Source organism: Macaca thibetana, chromosome 7, assembly GCF_024542745.1.
Source record: "Macaca thibetana thibetana isolate TM-01 chromosome 7, ASM2454274v1, whole genome shotgun sequence".
In the NCBI taxonomy this organism is placed as follows: domain Eukaryota; kingdom Metazoa; phylum Chordata; class Mammalia; order Primates; family Cercopithecidae; genus Macaca; species Macaca thibetana.
Genome location: NC_065584.1, coordinates 83,715,888 through 83,733,635, shown reverse-complemented (window position 1 = coordinate 83,733,635; position 17,748 = coordinate 83,715,888). Strand labels below are relative to the sequence as shown.

Sequence of the window (17,748 nt, the reverse complement as noted above, 5' to 3'; positions counted from 1 at the left end):
TGCAGCTCCCAGCGAGATCAACGCAGAAGGCGTGTGATTTCTGCATTTCCAACTGAGGTATCTGGCTTATCTCATTGGGACTGGTGAGACAGTGGGTGCAGCCATGAAGAGCCAGCTGAATCAGGGTGGGCATCACCTCACTCAGGAAGCACAAGGGGTCAAAGAAACCCTCCCCTAGCCAAGGGAAGCCAAGAGGGACCATGCCATGAGGAATGGTTATGAAGCCAAACTCAGCTTCATAAGTGAAGGAGAAATAAAATCCTTTACAGACAAGCAAATGCTGAGAGATTTTGTCACCACCAGGCCTGATTTACAAGAGCTCCTGAAGGAAGCACTAAACATGGAAAGGAACAATCGGTATCAGCCACTGCAAAAGCATACCAAATTGTAAAGACCATCGACACTATGAAGAAACTGCATCAACTAATGGGCAAAATAATCCGCTAGCATCATAATGACAGGATCAAATTCACACATAACAATATTAACCTTAAATGCAAACAGGCTAAGTGCCCCAATTAAAAGACACAGACTGGCAAATTGGATAAAGAGTCAAGACCCATCAGTGTGCTGTATTCAGGCGACCCATCTCATGTGCAAAGAAACACAAAGGCTCAAAATAAAGGGATGGAGGAATATTTCCCAAGCAAATGGAAAGCAAAAAAAAGCAGGGGTTGCAATCCTGGTTTAAACAGACTTTAAACCAACAGAGATCAAAAGAGACAAAGAAGGCCATTACATAATGGTAAAGGGATCAATTCAACAAGAAGAGCTAACCTAAATATATATGCACCCAATACAGGAGCACCCAGATTCATGAAGCAAGTTCTTAGAGAACTACAAAGAGACTTAGACTCCCACACAATAGTAATGGGAGACATTAACACCCCACTGTCAATATTAGACAGATCAATGAGACAGAAAATTAACAAGGATATCCAGGACTTGAACTCAGCTAGACCAAGCAGACCTAATAGACATCTACAGAACTCTCCACCCCAAGTCAACAGAATATACATTCTTCTCAGCACCACATCGCACTTATTCTAAAATTGATCACATAATTGGAAGTGAAACCCTCCTCAGCAAATGCAAAAGAATGGAAATCATAGCAAACAGTCTCTCAGGCTGCAGTGCAATCAGACTAGAAATCAGAATTAAGAAACTCACTCAAAATCTCACAACTACCTGGAAACTGAACAACCTGCTCCTGAATGAATATTGGGTACAAAATGAAATTAAAGCAGAAATAAATAACTTCTTTGAAACCAGTGAGAACAAAGACACAACATACCAGAATCCCCTGGGACACAGTCAAAGCAGTGTTTAGAGTGAAATTTATAGAACTAAACGCCCACAGGAGAAAGCAGGAAAGATCTAAAATCGCCACCCTAACATCACAATTAAAAGAACTAGAGAAGCAAGAGCAAAAAAATTCAAAAACGAGCAGAAGACAAGAAATAACTAAGATCAGAGAAGAACTGAAGGAGATAGAGACATGAAAGGCCCTTCAAAAAAATCAGTGAATCCAGGAGCTGGTTTTTTGATAAGATCAACAAAATAGATAGACCACTAGCAAGACTATTAAAAAGAAAAGGGAGAAGAATCAAATAGATACAATTTAAAAAATGATGGAGGGGATATCACCTCCGATCCCGCAGAAATAGAAGCTACCACCAGAGAATACTATAAACAACTCTATGCAAATAAACTAGAAAATCTGGAAGAAATGGATAAATTCCTGGACGAATACACCCTCCCAAGACTAAATCAGGAAGAAGACAAATCCCTGAATAGACCAATAACAAGTTCTGAAATTGAAGCAGTAATTCATAGCCTACCAAACAAAGAAAAGCTCAGGACCAGACAGATCACAGCTGAATTCTACCAGATGTACAAAGAGGAGCTGGTATGGCGATCATTAAAAAGTCAGGAAACAACAGGTGCTGGAGAGGATGTGGAGAAATAGGAACACTTTTATGCTGTTGGTGGGAATGTAAACTAGTTCAACCATTGTGGAAGACAGTGTGGCAATTCCTCAAGGATCTAGAACTAGAAATACCATTTGACCCAGCCATCCCGTTACAGGGTATATACCCAAAGGATTATAAATCATGCTGCTATAAAGACACATGCACACGTATGTTTATTGCAGCGCTATTCACAATAGCAAAGACTTGGAACCAACCCAAATGTCCATCAATGACAGACTGGATTAAGAAAATGTGGCACATATATGCCACGGAATACTATACAGCCATAAAAAAGGATGAGTTCATGTCCTTTGTAGGGACATGGATGAAGCTGGAAACCATCATTCTGAGCAAACTGTGTCAAGTACAGAAAACCAAACACTGCATGTTCTCACTCATAGGTGGGAACTGAACAATGAGAACAGTTGGACAAATGGGGGGGAACATCACACACTGGGGGCTGTTGTGCGGTGGGAGGAGGGGGAAGGGATAGCATTAGGAGATATACCTAATGTAGATGACAAGTTAACGGGTGCACACCAACATGGCACATGTATACATATGTAAAAAACCTGCACGTTGTACACAGTACCCTAGAACTTAAAGTATAACTTAAAAAAAAAAAAAAAGAAAGAAAAAGAAATAGTGCTGGAGGCCAAATAGCAACCCTGCCCACACAAGGAAGGGCCATGTGATGTTCACCAAGCTCCCAAGCCACAATTCTCTTTTCCCAGAATACTTTGCTCTTTGAAGTGTAGTCTTCCTCACCTTCCTGCCAACCTCAGACCCTGAGTCTGCCTGTCTACCTCTCAAGAGAAGGGGAAGAGAGATTAAATGCCCCTTGCAGGCCTGTCCCTTTGAACCAAGCCCTGAGAACCCTTGCAGCAGTCCACCTGTGTACCCTCTCCCCAGCCCTACACACAGATGGAGAGCCCTGGGAAGGGTTTCCACAGTGCATTAGCTCCAACAGTGCAAGAGGACAAGGAGCGTGGCCCTTCCAGCCTCTGTCAATAATTCATGAGGCTCAGACTGAGGAGCACCAGTCAGAGTCGTTTTTCCCTGGACATGGGGAAAATTATACTTAAGCTCTCTTATCTCATGGGGATGTGCTCAGTACCAAAGCAGAGTACTGCAGCTGTAACTTCTTGGCTGAGGAAAATACTATAAATCCAGTGCAGGCCTGTTCTAGTACTTGCTTGCCATACACCCCTTTTGAATGCTGAAATCCTTTTTCAGCTGCTCAGTTGACCTGCACGTATACTAAATGAATCTTAAGCAAACATGAATTCTATTAAAAAGTCATCCCTAGAACTGGATTTCACAAATCAGGACTTTTCCCTGCTAATTATAGGGAAATAAGGCTGCAAAACTGGTGATTTCACCAACAACACATCTCTAAACCTACCCATCTGCTTTCATCATCTTTTCTGAAAGAAAACACTAACACACACACAAAAAAAGGAGCAAACATATACTCCACAATAAAGGACTGTTAAATAAACTTAGCTTCATGAAACACACTGTAATGTGTTTCCTTTTCTCATTTTGCCTTACACTAGTGAAAACGTTGCCATGGACCAGCACTGCTTCTCAGTCTGGCCTTTGGAGGCCAGTGGGTTAAACCAATTCTGATGCTTACATTTGCGTCTGTTGGGGCCTTTCTACAGTGCACCATAAGCCATCCAGATTTATTGATTCTCCCAGAAACCCAGGAGGGAGATCACTTCAGCCCACATAGCAGAAGTGGAGGCTGAAGTCTTGGACACAGAATTTATAGCTAGTAAGGACTTTATTCATCATCTACTCCATACCCTCAGTAATTTACAGATGAAGAGTCTGGCCCAGGGCACCAATAATAATCACTACATGGTGGCAGTAACTACTATGTGCTTATAGCTTACAGTTCATAAAGAGATTTTGCATTTAACAAATATTTATTGAACTAGGATGGAGGCTAAGACCTGGGGACATAGTGGTTAGGGAGAACTTGAGTGCCCCCAGTACTCAGCATTTCCACCACTGCTCCAGGGACTCTGCAGCCTCCTCTCTAGCACTTAGCCCCTGTAAAGGAGAAAGTCCCTTTGGCGAGGGATGTGAGATACTGTTTGGTCAATGACCATAGTCTGCCCTCCAGGGCCCATGAAGATGGAGGAGACCTTGGGCAGAGTGAAGGGCAGTGCCAGGCCTGGTGCAGCTACTCCCTATCACATCTCTCCCAGGCTCCTCCAGCCTCACCTGGTGGACTCCACGGGGACCACAGGACTCACCTCCATGGGCAGTCTCAAAACATTTGTCCTCCTGTGGGCTGTCACATACATTGACCCAGACTTTCTTGGAGAAGAAATTCTGAAGAAGCAAAAGCAACTCAAAACCCCCACTTCCCCCAGAAGAAAAACGTGGGCAAGCAGATGCAGAAGGGCAGTGGCCAAAGTCTGCGGGTTCCTGCGGGGTCCAGGGGAGGGCGAGCCCTACAGAAAACTTGAACAGAGAGCGCTTTGATCACCCGCCAGCCTGCCAGCCCGGAAGGCAAGCCCCAGTCAGGCGGAAGGTAGCTGGCTGCGGGGAGCGGCGGCGGAGGGAGGCGCCCAGGGTCACAGACAACTCTCAGCGGGCCGAGGGCAGGGAGGGGGTGGCAGGGAAAGCGGCCCGCCCTTCGTCCTGCTCCCTTGCCCTACTATCTGTCACCTCCCCTCGAAGGAGTGGAACCCAGACTTGCTGGTCTGAGCCATGCACAAGGCGGGGCTGCTAGGCCACTGTGCCCGGGCATGGAAGTCGGTGCCGATGGCCAGCTCCAGGATGACCCCCCGGAACCTGCTCGCTAATAAGGTAGCCCTGGTAACGGCCTCCACTGACGGGTGAGTGCTAGTGCTGGAGTTTCTGAGGCCCTGGCTGCCTGCAAACAGGCACTGGTCTTTCATCCTTTGCCTCCAGTGCCCCTGTCCTCAGACCTCACATGCGGCCAAAGTCTGGCCCTGGAAAAAAGTAGCCACGTGGTCTGCCTGAACCCCCTCCGAATCTCCTGGCCCTGGGCCCTACCTTGCCAGCCCTCGTGTCCCTGCAGCCTCTGGCACAACCGTGCCACCTCTGTGCAGCCCCATCGATCAGTCCCCGCCGGGCTTCTGGGCTGCCCCAGTCAACCGGCTCCACCTAGCGTCCGGGAAGACCAGAAACTAGAAATGTGAGGGAACCTGGATTTCAATATCCTATCCCAGGGTCTCCAGCACTTTGAAAATGTACCAGACACTCTATTTGGGCACCGGAAAGTCTCCAGGAACCCCGCCCCCTTACCTAGATGGGACACAAGAGCTTTGTGTCAAGATTTTTGTTTAGCTCAGTACATCTGGGCCTACCTTGTCCAGGCTGTTTCTCACCCACCACTCTTGTCTATCCTGGTTCTCATTTCTACGGGACTTTGCTAGATGCCAGCTCTCTGCAAAACTAAAATACAAATGCAGGTAAAATGCTAATGACTGACAAGTGCAGAATGTGTAACTCTTCCTCCCAAGGCAATGTTTACATTTTTGACAGGAGACCATCTTCTCACATGCACCCCAAAAAAATAACTAAGGATAGAATTTTGAGAATGTGGTAGACTAGTAAGAAAGAAACCTGGGGGCAGGGCTGTTCTGAGTGAGACCCTCAAATCAGGGAAGTGGCTGCTGCACACCCAGCTCATTTCTCACCTCTCAGTCCCAACAGGGGATGAAGCCTGTCACCCGTGGTGGGAACTGTAGAAAGTGATGTAAGTTCTTGGGAACTGAGGCTGCGGTTCCAGATCATAATAAAAATAAGTAAATGAGCGCCAAAAGGCCTTGCCATCAAGCCTGTTTTACACAGAGTAGAGACACCTGGAGGTCAGATAGGGAAAGAGCCTGAATTCAAACCCGGGCAGTCTAACTTCACAGCCCATGCTTCGACCTCTTCCCCTGCACAGGCTTTGGCAGTCTTTGTGTCTTTCTGCTCACAGGATCCACTTTGCCATCGCGGGCATCTGGCCCAAGATGGGCTCCACGTGGTTGTCAGCAGTCAGAAGCAGCAGAACTCGGCAGCCACCCTGCAGGGGGAGGGGCTCAGCGTGACGGGCACTATGTGCCATGTGGGGAAGGCAGAGGACTGGGAGCGGCTGGTGGACACGGTGAACTGCAGGGAAATGGGCAAAGAGCCAGGAGGTAGAAAAAGGAGCCAGCCTGAGCCGCCTTCCCTGCTTTCCTGGACAGCCTTGGTGAATCCAATGCACTGCTGTTAACTAAAACATAGCAGTGCGTTCTGCATACCCACACCAGCCCACCGGTACATTTTTATTGTATGCCTTTCTATTATGTCCATATACTAACGTTGGAGAATCATCCCATCCCAATCAGAGAATGTTAAAACATTCTAGTGCTTCAATCCTGCATCATCCCATGAATACCCCAAAGAAACAACTGGTTTTGGTTCTCTAGTAATTTTCAATCTAACTGGACAGATGACAAGGGTAAATACAATCATAAAATAGATGTTCCCACCCATGAGCTAATAAACAATCCCCTGTTCTTCAGCTTATAGAGTCAAGTCCCTGGGAGCCTCGGGAAGCAGCCCACCATGTTTCAACCACCTACTATGTGCCATTACCTGTGTTCAAAGCCTTACAAAGGTTATCTCTAGACCTGACAACAACCCAGGCAAGGCAAGGACTATTCTCTCAGTCTGCAGAGACTGGCTCAGATAGCTGGAGCTACTTCCTAAGGTCCCACAGCCAGTAAGGAAAGAGCTGTGATTCGACCCAGACCTCCCAAGCTCTCTTCCTTTATTGGCTGCCTACAGACTACCAGGTACTGGACTTTAGTCTCAAAGAAAGTATATAAGTCAATGTCACAATTAGTAGTGGACACCAGCCTTCCAGCTGCAGAAGGAAATATGAACCATCCAACAAAGGAAGCTCCTCTTCCCTTGAGGCTCAGGACACACTTTATTCCCCAGAGTGGAAGGGAGAATCTACCCAAAAATGGAAAGTACAGGATTGTGCTAACAGATTGGAAGGTTGGCAGAAATAATTTGCATAATCTTAGAAGAGGGGGATCTTAAGCAATAGTAGACAATAGTATGGTAGACTGTATAGGGTAATTTCATTTTTAAGGAACTCTCTGGCAAATGCTCAAATATGCATCGGAAAGAGCCAAATGTGAGTCCTAGAAAGTCACCTTGCCTGGCCTAGGCTGGTGGACAGAGCCCAAGATTGGGGACTTGATCCTGATGGTGGAAGGAGCCATTTGGGAGTCTGGGTCAATCAGTGACTAACCATATCACATGTAAGTAGCAATGTAATGTGAAAATCCTGGTGGAAATACATCCTCTGGCCCCCACCAGGTTCACTTAACAGGGCTACAGGCCTGGCCCAGAAGCGGTACTGGAGCTAAACCTTTAGGAATGGATGGGAATGCTCAGATGGAATAGAGATGAGGTTCCAGATAACTCTGCAAAATGAGCAGACAGCCAAGGAGGAACTGAAGGAAAGAGAGGAGCACTGGCAGTCCACAGTGGAGAGCACAGGCTTAGGAGTACTGCTGGGAAAGGGGCTGCATTAGAAAGATAGAGGCCACGGGCCTCTATATCCTGTTTGTTTGTTTGTTTCCAAGATGGAGTTTCACTCTTGTTGCCTAGGCTGGAGTGCATTGGCACCATCTCGGCTCACTGCAACCTCCACCTCCCAAGTTCAAGCAATTCTCCTGCCTCAGCCTCCTGAGTAGCTGGGATTACAGGTGCCCGCCACCATGCCCAGCTAATTTTTGTATTTTTAGTAAAGACGGGGTTTCACCATGTTGGCCAGGCTGGTCTTGAACTCCTGACCTCAGGTGATCCAGCCCCTGGGCCTACCAGAGTGCTGGGATTAAGGGCGAGAGCCACCATGCCCAGCCATAGCTTCTTAAAAGGATATGTTAAGGATGTTAAAAGGATATGGCCTCTTAAAAGGATATGTTTAGACATTCTTGTAGCAAATAAGAAGCCATGTGAGGTTTTGAGGAAGAGAAAGATGGTTATTAAGAAAGATAATATGGCTCTGGTAGGAAGGATATACAGAGAAAACACTGAATCCAGGGCATTAGTGAGGAAGCTGTTGCTGTCATCCAGGTTTAGAGCAGTGGTGGTGGGACTGGAACAAATGTGCCCAGGAGACATTTAGTGGGAACGAACCAAGATTTTCCAACCCCATGTCAAAAAGTGGGAAACACGAGCGAAGTCAAAAATGACTCTCAGGTAGTTTGTGTGACCATTGTCAGAGAGGAGAACGATAGAATACTTGTCAGCTATTTGAAATGTCTTCTGCCAATTGCCACATGTTACCCTGCAATGAGAAAAGCCACTGCCCTGAGAATGGTCACTACCCAGTGGCCTCCTCATCTGCACCACAAAGCTTCTAAGTGTGTGGTAAGTGGAAACCAGATTAGCTGCCTATCTGCTTGATTATATTTTTTCTTAAAAATGTATAACTATCAGAACACAGAGCAAACACCTCCTAACCACTTTAGTGTAGTGAGCACACAATTTAGAACAAGACTAAGAAGACATCTTTTTTTTTTTTTTTTCCCCAGAGACAGGGCCTCACTCTATTGCCCAGGCTGGAGTGCAGTGGCATGATCATAGCTCACTATAACCTCCAACTCTTGAACTCAAGTAGTCCTCCCACCTCAGCCTCCCAAGTGGCTAAGACTATAGGCATGCACCACCACACCAGTTCATTTTTTAATTTTTTTGTAGAGTTAGGGCTTTATTGCCCAGGCTGGTTTTGAACTCCTGGCCTCTAGCAATCCACCCCACTGGGCCTACCAAACTGCTAGGATTATAGGTGTGAGCCACCACACCCAGCCTCATTCTTCTTTTATGGTTTCCTATCTCTGTTCAATCAAAACCCAGCCTTCTCCCGTCTCTGTGCTGACAGACCTAGAAGGAGAGGGGCATGGGGTATACAGCAGAGTAGAAAATGTCTCCAGGTGATTCTAGAGCAATCCACTGTCTTCTCCCAGCCCAAACACACGTGTACTGAGCACAGCACACGTCACTTATTAACTTATTCTGCACCTCCCTAGTAACAAGTCCATTGGTGAGACTCATACAGAGCCAAGGCAGGTGACTGGGCTTTATGCCAGGATACCAAAATTTCAAGGGTGCAAGAAAGTATTAATACTGGTTTCAAAAGAGTATATGACTTTAAATTTTCTTAGATTTAATTTTGTTGACAGCCCAGGCATTCCTTCAACCATGTAGAAGGTTAGCACCTAGTTAACAAGAATAATTAGTTAAAACGGGAAGCTAGCAGATGGTGTACATTGTTAGTAACACCCCTCTGTGTGCCAAATCTGAAGCACAAAGTTGACCAAGGGCCCATGTACTGCTACTTGCCCAAGGCATCAAAATTGCCAGTTCTGGGCAAATGCAAAGTCTGGTTTCAGGGTCGCTTTGTACTGAAAACTCTTGTTGGCAGATTCTGCTTGGCCATTCATTACTCTAGCACACGCCTCACTACCTACTCATAACATATTAAGGAGGTGAGATGTTGCCTTTCTTGGCTTTCTCAGTTTAAATGTCAGTTTCTGCCTTAAATCTTTCATGCCTCCAGGTCAAAAGAGAGAGAGAGAGACAGAGAAAATGACATTATAACCAAATATGGAATTGCTTTAAATTCAGGTTGGTATCTTCTCCCATCATGGCTCTCCTGGGCAGTCAGTTTCCTAATGACCCCAACTCACTTTCAGAGGGCTCTTATGAATTAGCGGTGTGCTACAGAATGGGAGACTGACCTCAGTTCTTCCACTACTAACTAGCTTTGTGCCCTGAGCAAATCACTTTCCCAAACATAGAATAAGCAGGCTTCCTGTTCTTAGCTAGCCCCAGTGTGTCACTACTGAACTATATGATCTTGAGAAAATTCCCAGAACCTGTTTCATCATCTCCACCTTAAGGACATTGGAATAGATGATCTCAAAGGCCCCTCCAGGGTAACTTTCTTCAGCTCTATTTAAGCCCGTTTTTCCATTCAGGTAAGTGTGGACAGATTGACTTTGAGATAAGGGTAACTTATTCAAGGAGAACTGGACAGTAAGCACTTGGAGAAATGGGGGTGGAACTCAGTGTGAAAGGAAGAGGAGGGGACTGGAAATAGATTTGGAGGTGAGACTTGAAATCATGAGAATGAAGAAGCTCCCGAATGGGAAAATGTAAAGAAAAGAGCAAAGGGTCAGAGACAGCCTTAGAAGAATAGGAGGTGGGAAGAAAACACTGCAAAAGAAAAAAGGCCAACTTCCTGGTGGCTCGTGCCTGTAACACTTTGGGAGGCTGAGGCAGGCGGCTGGCTTGAGCTCAGGAGTTCGAGACCAACCTGAGCAACATGGCAAGACCCTGTCTCTACAAAAAATACAAAAATTGGCCAGGTGTGGTGGCACGCACCTGCATTCTCAGCTTCTTGGGTGGCTAAGGCAGGAGGATGGCTTGAACCTAGTAGGTCAAGGCTGCAGTGAGCTGAGATCATGCCACTGTACTCCAGCCTAGGAGACAGAGCAAGAATCTGTCTAAGAAAAGAAAGAAAGAAGCCAACCTTAAATGCTTAGCAGCAGATCTTAGGGCAGTTTTGAAGAAAAGATATTTTAAAAAAGAGAAGTTATTTTGATGATAGTTCCTAAGAAGGAAGGTTTTGTCGTCATTGTTTTTGTTGTCATTTTTAATATAAAGAAAAAGTCTCACTGTGTGGCCCAGGCTTCTCTCAAACTCCTCAGCTCAAGTGATCCTCCCACCATGGCCCCCAAAGTGCCATGATTCCCGGTGTGAGCCACAGGGCCTGGCTCAAAAGGAAGTTTTTATCAACATGGACAAATGCACCTCCCTGACTTACTGCGGCCCTGGTCCAGACATCACCCCTCTCTTTAGGCTGTGAAGCTTCATGGCAGTATCGATATCCTAGTCTCCACTGCTGCTGCCAGCACTTCCTTTGGAAGCCTAATGGATATCACCGAGGAGATATGGGACAAGGCGAGAGAGGGTTAAAGCAGCAAGGGGCGGGCCTCAGAACACATTCAGCACAAACTCTGTCTGCTTTTAGAATGCGTTTGTCAAGAGCAGTGTAAATGTGAGGACTCTTTGCCACATGCCACACACGTGGAGCACACCTCATAAAGGGTGGGTGGGGGCAGCTTCCTCTGTCCCTGCCCTTCTTATTCGTTTCTGCTGCTCCTACTTCTGTCTGCCTCCATCTGCTCTTCACTATCCGCCGTCTGCTCCCCTCCCCAGCATTCTTCCCCGGCAAGCTCTTCTACCTTGTTGATTTCCAACAGAGACATGGCAGCTAATATGCCAACAACTATGACACTTAAACGTACACACCCAACTGTCCCCCTTTCAGCTACCAAAAAGGAATCATGTTTCATTAGTTGGGAAATATTAAAAGCTGCTAGTTAAGTAAAATACTAATTCTGGTGAAACGACCAGTTGCCACTTTTTAACATACATCCTTTAAAAAATAAAAATAAAAACCTATATTATTTTCTTGTTAACTGCAATGTCAAGAAAATCTGAGATCCAGATGTCTAAATTCAAGTGGTACAATATTGGGTTTTATGTGTAAGTATATAATTACATTATATTCGTAATATATTTCACAGACATTCTTTAATTACAAAGCTTTAATTAAAATTTTTGTCTTTGTTTACTAAGGTTAATATTCCCACATGATTTGGAAACGCTAATTTTTTTATGATCTCCCATGGTTTTGCTTTTTACTCTGACGTTGTATTAGTCTGTTGCATGTTGCTATAAAGGAATACCTGAGCTGGGCAATTTATAAAGAAAAGAGGGTTGTGGCCAGGCGCAGCAGGTCACGCCTGTAATCCCAGCACTTTGGGAGGCCGAGGTGGGCGGATCACAAGGTCAGGAGATCAAGACCTCCCTGGCTAACATGGTAAAACCCCGTCTCTACTAAAAATACAAAAAATTAGCCGAGAGTGGTGTTGGGCACCTGTAGTCCCAACTACTTGGGAGGCTGAGGCAGGAGAATGGCGTGAACCCGGGAGGTGGAGCTTGCAGTGAGCCGAGATTGCACCACTGCACTCCAGCCTGGGCGACAGAGCAAGACTCTGTCTCAAAACAAAAAAAAAAGAAAAGAGGGTTGTTTTGGCTTATAGTTCTGCAGACTGTACAAGAAGCATGGTGCCAGTATCTGCTTCTGATGAGGCCTCAGGAAGCTTACAATCATGGCAGAAGGGAAAAGGGAGCAGGCGTGTTACATGGCAAGAGAGGAAGCAAGAGAGACACCAGGGTTTTAAACAACTAGCTCTGGCATCAACTAATAGAGTGAGAACTCACTCATTGCCACAGGGAGGGCACAAAGCCATTCATAAGGTATCTACCTCCATGACACAAACACCTCACACCAGGTCCCACCTTGAACACAGGTGATCACATTTCAACATGGGACTTAGAGGGCACAAACATACCAACTATATCAGATGTCATCAAATATTTCTCAACACTACAGTATCAGGATGCGAAAATACTATGATTTATTTACCAGTGTTTCATACACATAAAGACTGAAGTGCCAAAATGTTCTTCAGTGAGCTGGTTTTTTATTCTGTTAGGCTATTTCCCTCTCCTTTTTTTTTTTTTTTTTTTTTTTCCTCACTGTGTCACACAGGCTGGAGTACAGTGGTGCGATCTCACCTCACTGCAACCTCTGCCTCCCAGGTTCAAACAATTCTTGTGCCCCAGCCTGCCAAGCACCTGGGACTACAGGCGTGTGCCACCACACCCGGCTAATTTTTTGTATTTTTAGTAGAGACAGGGTTTCACTGTGTTGCCCAGGCTGGTCTCAAATTCCTGACCTCAACAGATCCACCCACCTCGGCCTCCCAAAGTGCTGGGATTATAGGTGTGAGCCACCGCACCTAGACAGATTCGGATAGTCTTTAAAATGGAGGAACATCATTCATGAACAGTCTGAATAGAGACCATATGAAAGTCAGTTTTAAACTAAGTACAGGCACACCTCGGAGACATTGTGGTCTGGTTCCAGGCCACCGCACAATAAATTCAATATTATAATATAGCAAGTCACATGAATTTTTTGGTGTCCCAGTGCATATAAAAGTTATGTTTACACTATAATGGTCATCTAATGATAGTCTATTAAATGAGCAATAGCATTATGTCTTAAAATTTATATACATATCTTAATTTTAAAATACTTTATTGCTAAAAAATGCTAACAATCATCTGAGACTTTAGAAGCTGTAATCTTTTTGCTGGTGGAGGGTCTTGTCTCCACATTGATGGTGGCTGACTTAGGGTGGTGTTGCTGAAGGCTGGGGTGGCTGTGGCAATCTCTTCAAATAAGCCAGCAGTGAAGTTTGCCACATCAACTGACTCTTCCTTTCCCAAAGGTTTCTCTGTAGCATGCAATGCTGTTTGATAGCATTTACCCACAGTAGAACTTCTTTCAAAATTGGAGTCAATCCTATCAAACTCTGCCACTGCTTAGTCAACTAAGTTCATGTAATATTCTAAATCCCGTGTTGTGATTTCAACAATGTTCATGGCATCTTCACCAGAAACCACTTTCTTTGCTTATCCATAAGAAGCAACTCCTCACTTTCTTTGCTTATCCATAAGAAGCAACTCCTCAGCCGTTTACATTTTGTCATGAGATTGCAGCAATTCAGTCCCATCTTCAGGCTCCACTTCTAGTTCTCTTGCTATTTCCACCACATCTGCAGTTCCTTCCTGTGATGCAGTCTTGAACCCCTCCACGTCATCCATGAGGGTTGGAATCAACTTCTTCCAGACTCCTGTTAATGTAGATATTTTGACCTCCTCCCATGAATCACAAATATTCTTAATGGCATCTAGAATGGTGAATCCTTCTCAGAAGGTTTTCAGTTGACTTTGCCCAGATAAATCAGAGGAATCACTATCTATGGCAGTTACAGCCTTACAAAATGTATTTCTTAAATAATAAGTCTTGCAAGTCAGAATTACCCCCGATCCATGGGCTGCAGAATGGATGCTGTGTTAGCAGGCATGAAAACAACATTAATCTCCTTGCACATCTCCATCAGAGTTTTTGACTGACCAGGAGCATTGTCGAGAAGCAGTAACAGTTTGAAAAGAATCTTTTTCTGAGGAGTAGCTATCAACGATGAGCTTAAAATATTCAGTTAACCATGCTATAAACAGATGTGCTGTTATTCAGGCTTTGTTGTTCCATTTATAGAGCATGGGCAGAGTAGATTTAGCATAAATCTTGAGAGCCCTAGAATTTTCAGAATGGTAAATAAGCATTGGCTTCAACTTAAAGTCACTGGCTGCATTAGCCCCTAACAAGAGAATAAGCCTGTCCTTTGAAGTTTTGGAAGCCATATTAACAATAAAACTGTTTTGCTTTCTTATCATTTATGTGTTCACAGAAGTAGCACTTTTAATTTCCTTCAAGAATTTTTCCTTTGCACTCACAATTTGGCTAACTGGTGCACATGTCCTAGCTTTCAGCCTGCCTCAGCTTTCAACATGCCTTCCTCACTAAGCTCAATTATTTCTACCTTTTGATTTAAAGTGTAAGATGTGTGACTCTTCCTTTCACTTGAACACTTAGAGGCCATTGTAGGGTTAATAATTGGTCTAATTTCAGTGTAAATGTGTCTCAGGGAATATGGAGGCCCACAGAGAGGGAGAGAGACAGGAGATGGGCAGAGCAGTCAGAACACACACAACATTTATCGATTAAGTTCACCTTCTTTTCTGGGTGTGGTTTGTGGTACCCCAAAACAATTATAATAAAAATATGAAAGATCAGTGATCACAGATCACTGTAACAGATATAATAATAATGAAAAAGTCTGAAATATTCCCAAGAATTACCAAAATGTGACCCAGAGACAAAGTGAGCACATGCCGTTGGAAAAATGGCTCCAGTTAGTGCCATGAACTTTCCATCTGTAAAACCCTTCAATTTGTAAAAAAACACAATATCTGCAAAGTGTGATAAAATAAGATGTACCTGTAACTTTTCTTTTAGATTATATATATTTTTTAAATATCACAGTACATCAAATCCAAGCATAATGCCTGATCCTTGATTGAACTCTGAACTTTTTTAAAAAAACACATTTGGGGACAATTGAGGCCAATATATTAGATTAAATTATCATCAATGTCAAACTTCTTGGGTGTGATAATGGATTATGGTTGCGTAAAAGAACATCCTTGCTCTTTGGAAATGTATGGTAAGTATTTAGGGATAGAGCATTCTAGTATCTGCAACTAAGTTTGTTTATTTTAATTTTTATTTATTTTTTTTTTTTTGAAATGGAGTCTCACTCTATTGCCCAGGCTGGAGTGCAGTGGTGGGATCTCGGCTCACTGCAACCTCCACCTCCCGGGTTCAAGCTATTCTCCTGTTCCATCCTCCTAAGTAGCTGAGATTACAGGCACATGCCACCACGTCCAGCTAATTTTTGTATTTTTAGTAGAGAACAATTGGTGAATCTAAGTGAAGGATCTCTAGTTATTCGTTGTACTTCTATTTCCAATTTTTCTGTAAGATTGAAATATTTTAATATAAGCAGTTGTCTAGAACAATGTAAACAGGGGTCATGCATTTGTTTTAGATTATGGATGTGGGGATTCTGATTGTACCTTGTCTCCCAGCTTCCCCAGAAGGTGCCTCCTCATGATCCCACTTTCTAATCAGGTCTAGCCAGGCAGTCCATCCTAGAGGGCCAAGAGCATCTCACTCCCTAAGCACAGAAGCCAGAGAAGTGCTAGAACAACCCCAGGTATCCAAGGTCAGGCCACATTTTCCCTGAGAACCATGGCCCACTCTAAGACAGGTCCAGGAAGCTGACAATTGCAGGCTCTCCCTATTTTGAAGAAACGCAGAAAACACAGCTCAAATCCAAAGGAGCCCTGAGGATTTAGGCCCCTTCTGGGCCACATCATACCTGGCTGTTTACGAAAGAAGGTGAACCAGGCTCCATTTTTTCTCACCTGAACCTAATGTATCATTATCTAGCTGAGCAGCTGGTGAGAGCTACTTCTCCCTGAACCTCAGTTTCTTCATGTGCAAGATGCAGGTATATCATCCTAAGATCTTCGTCAGCTCTGACAAACATCCTAGGAACCCACTCTAACTCCTCATTGCCATGCCTCCTCCAGTGCTCTTCACTCATGCTGTTTCCCCTTCTTCTCTTGGCTTCAGACTCTGGACATTAATGTGAAGGCCCCAGCCCTGATGACAAAGGCAGTGGTGCCAGAAATGGAGAAACGAGGGTACGGAGAGTGAGGGAGAGCCTGGGTGAGATGGGACCTCACACGGGCTGAGGGCAGTGGCCCACACTGGGAAGAGGGTCAGCTCTCTTCTTTTTCCAGGGGTGGCTCAGTGGTATTCCTGCCCTCTGTAGCAGCCTTCAGTCCATCTCTTGTAAGAAACCTTTTGTCTGCCCCTTCCATCCCATCCTCCACTCTACATCTTTCCACCCCTCCTGTTACATAACCCAAAGAAGTTTGTGTCCCCTTTTAGAATCACACCAAGTCCCTGCCCTGCAAGATGCCTTGCCTCTACAAACTATAACCTGGGGGAGGTTTAGCCACAAGACAGTTTCCTAACTGTGCCCCTCCCTTACAGGAGATCCCTATTGAGCACTGCCCTTTCTGTCTAGTAATTAGAACCAAGAATGACCTGGAAACTATGAGTCTGACACATTCCCTTCTTTCTCCAGGGCTTCAGTCCTTACAGTGTCAGTAAAACAGCCTTACTGGGCCTCACCAAGACCCTGGCCATAGCGCTAGCCCCAAGGAACATTAGGGTGAACTGCCTAGCACCTGGACTCATCACGACTCACCTCTGCAGTGTAGTGAGGAAGGGTAGCTCTGCATCCCACTGGAACCCCTTGAAAGGCATCCATCTTCTTGGACAGGGAAGCCCAGTACCTGATTCCTGAACTCTCAACCACTCCATTCTCCTTCCTTGGGCTTTTCCATATTCCCTCTCTGTACCAACTGCCCTTTCCAAGCCAGACTCCTATCACACCTTTCCTGAGGTATAGGGTGGAGACTGAGGTATTCAGACTCTACTCACACTGTTTCCTCTCTCCTTACATGGATGAGAATTGGAGAGATGCAGCAAAATGCATCACTAGAACCTGAAACAAATGAAACACATGACGGCAGTGGGGAGAGCTGGGAGCTAGAAAAAGAAATAGGAAGTGAAAGAGGGAAGTCTGTCCATCCTTACTCTCTTGCCATGAGGACAGGCAGTTTCTTCCCTTTCTGTTCCTCGCTTTCCTCTTCTTAAACATAAAGACATTTCCCTTCTTCCTGCAGCTCTGGATAGACAAGGAAAAAGAGGAAAGAATGAAAGAAACTCTGCAGATCAGAAGGTAAAACCATCATGCGGTCAAGGGCCCTAAGAGGCATGAAGATGGAAAGGTCTGGTCCCTAGCAGCCCACAGTCCGCTGTCTCAGTCCCACAGATAACACAGGCAGGCTCTCCTCTGCCTCACAGACCACAAATTCATAACACTATCACTGCAGTGGCCTGAGCAAGAAGTCAGCTTCCCTTTCAAAAGGTAAACCCAGAGACATCGGGGTTTCAGCAGTGCAGAGCTCTGGGAGAAGTCCTGAGTCCTTTCTCCACCTGGGAGATTGCCTCCACCTCTGAGCATCCATGGAGACCAAAGACCAAAACCAAAACCATGCAGTTTTAGTTCCCTTGAATAATGACACATGTTTACGAAACTCAGGTTGATGATCTACA

The 17,748-nt window shown here is 45.0% G+C and overlaps 1 protein-coding gene across 6 annotated transcripts in view; it reads left to right on the top strand.

The window, feature by feature from the left end:
• The window catches only part of LOC126958818 (dehydrogenase/reductase SDR family member 4), a 94,384-nt gene that overhangs the window by 75,318 nt on the left and 1,318 nt on the right, over positions 1 to 17,748 (top strand). The window contains exon 4 of one of the 6 annotated variants that reach the window (XM_050797504.1): positions 16,192 to 16,454. The exons of 4 other annotated variants lie outside the window; for them this stretch is intronic. In XM_050797504.1, coding sequence (XP_050653461.1) covers positions 16,192 to 16,275 — 84 coding nt within the window. In that variant the 3' untranslated portion in view covers positions 16,276 to 16,454. Of the gene's footprint in view, positions 1 to 16,191; positions 16,455 to 17,748 lie in introns of those variants that run through there. One more of the 6 variants, XM_050797505.1, reaches the window with a different exon arrangement.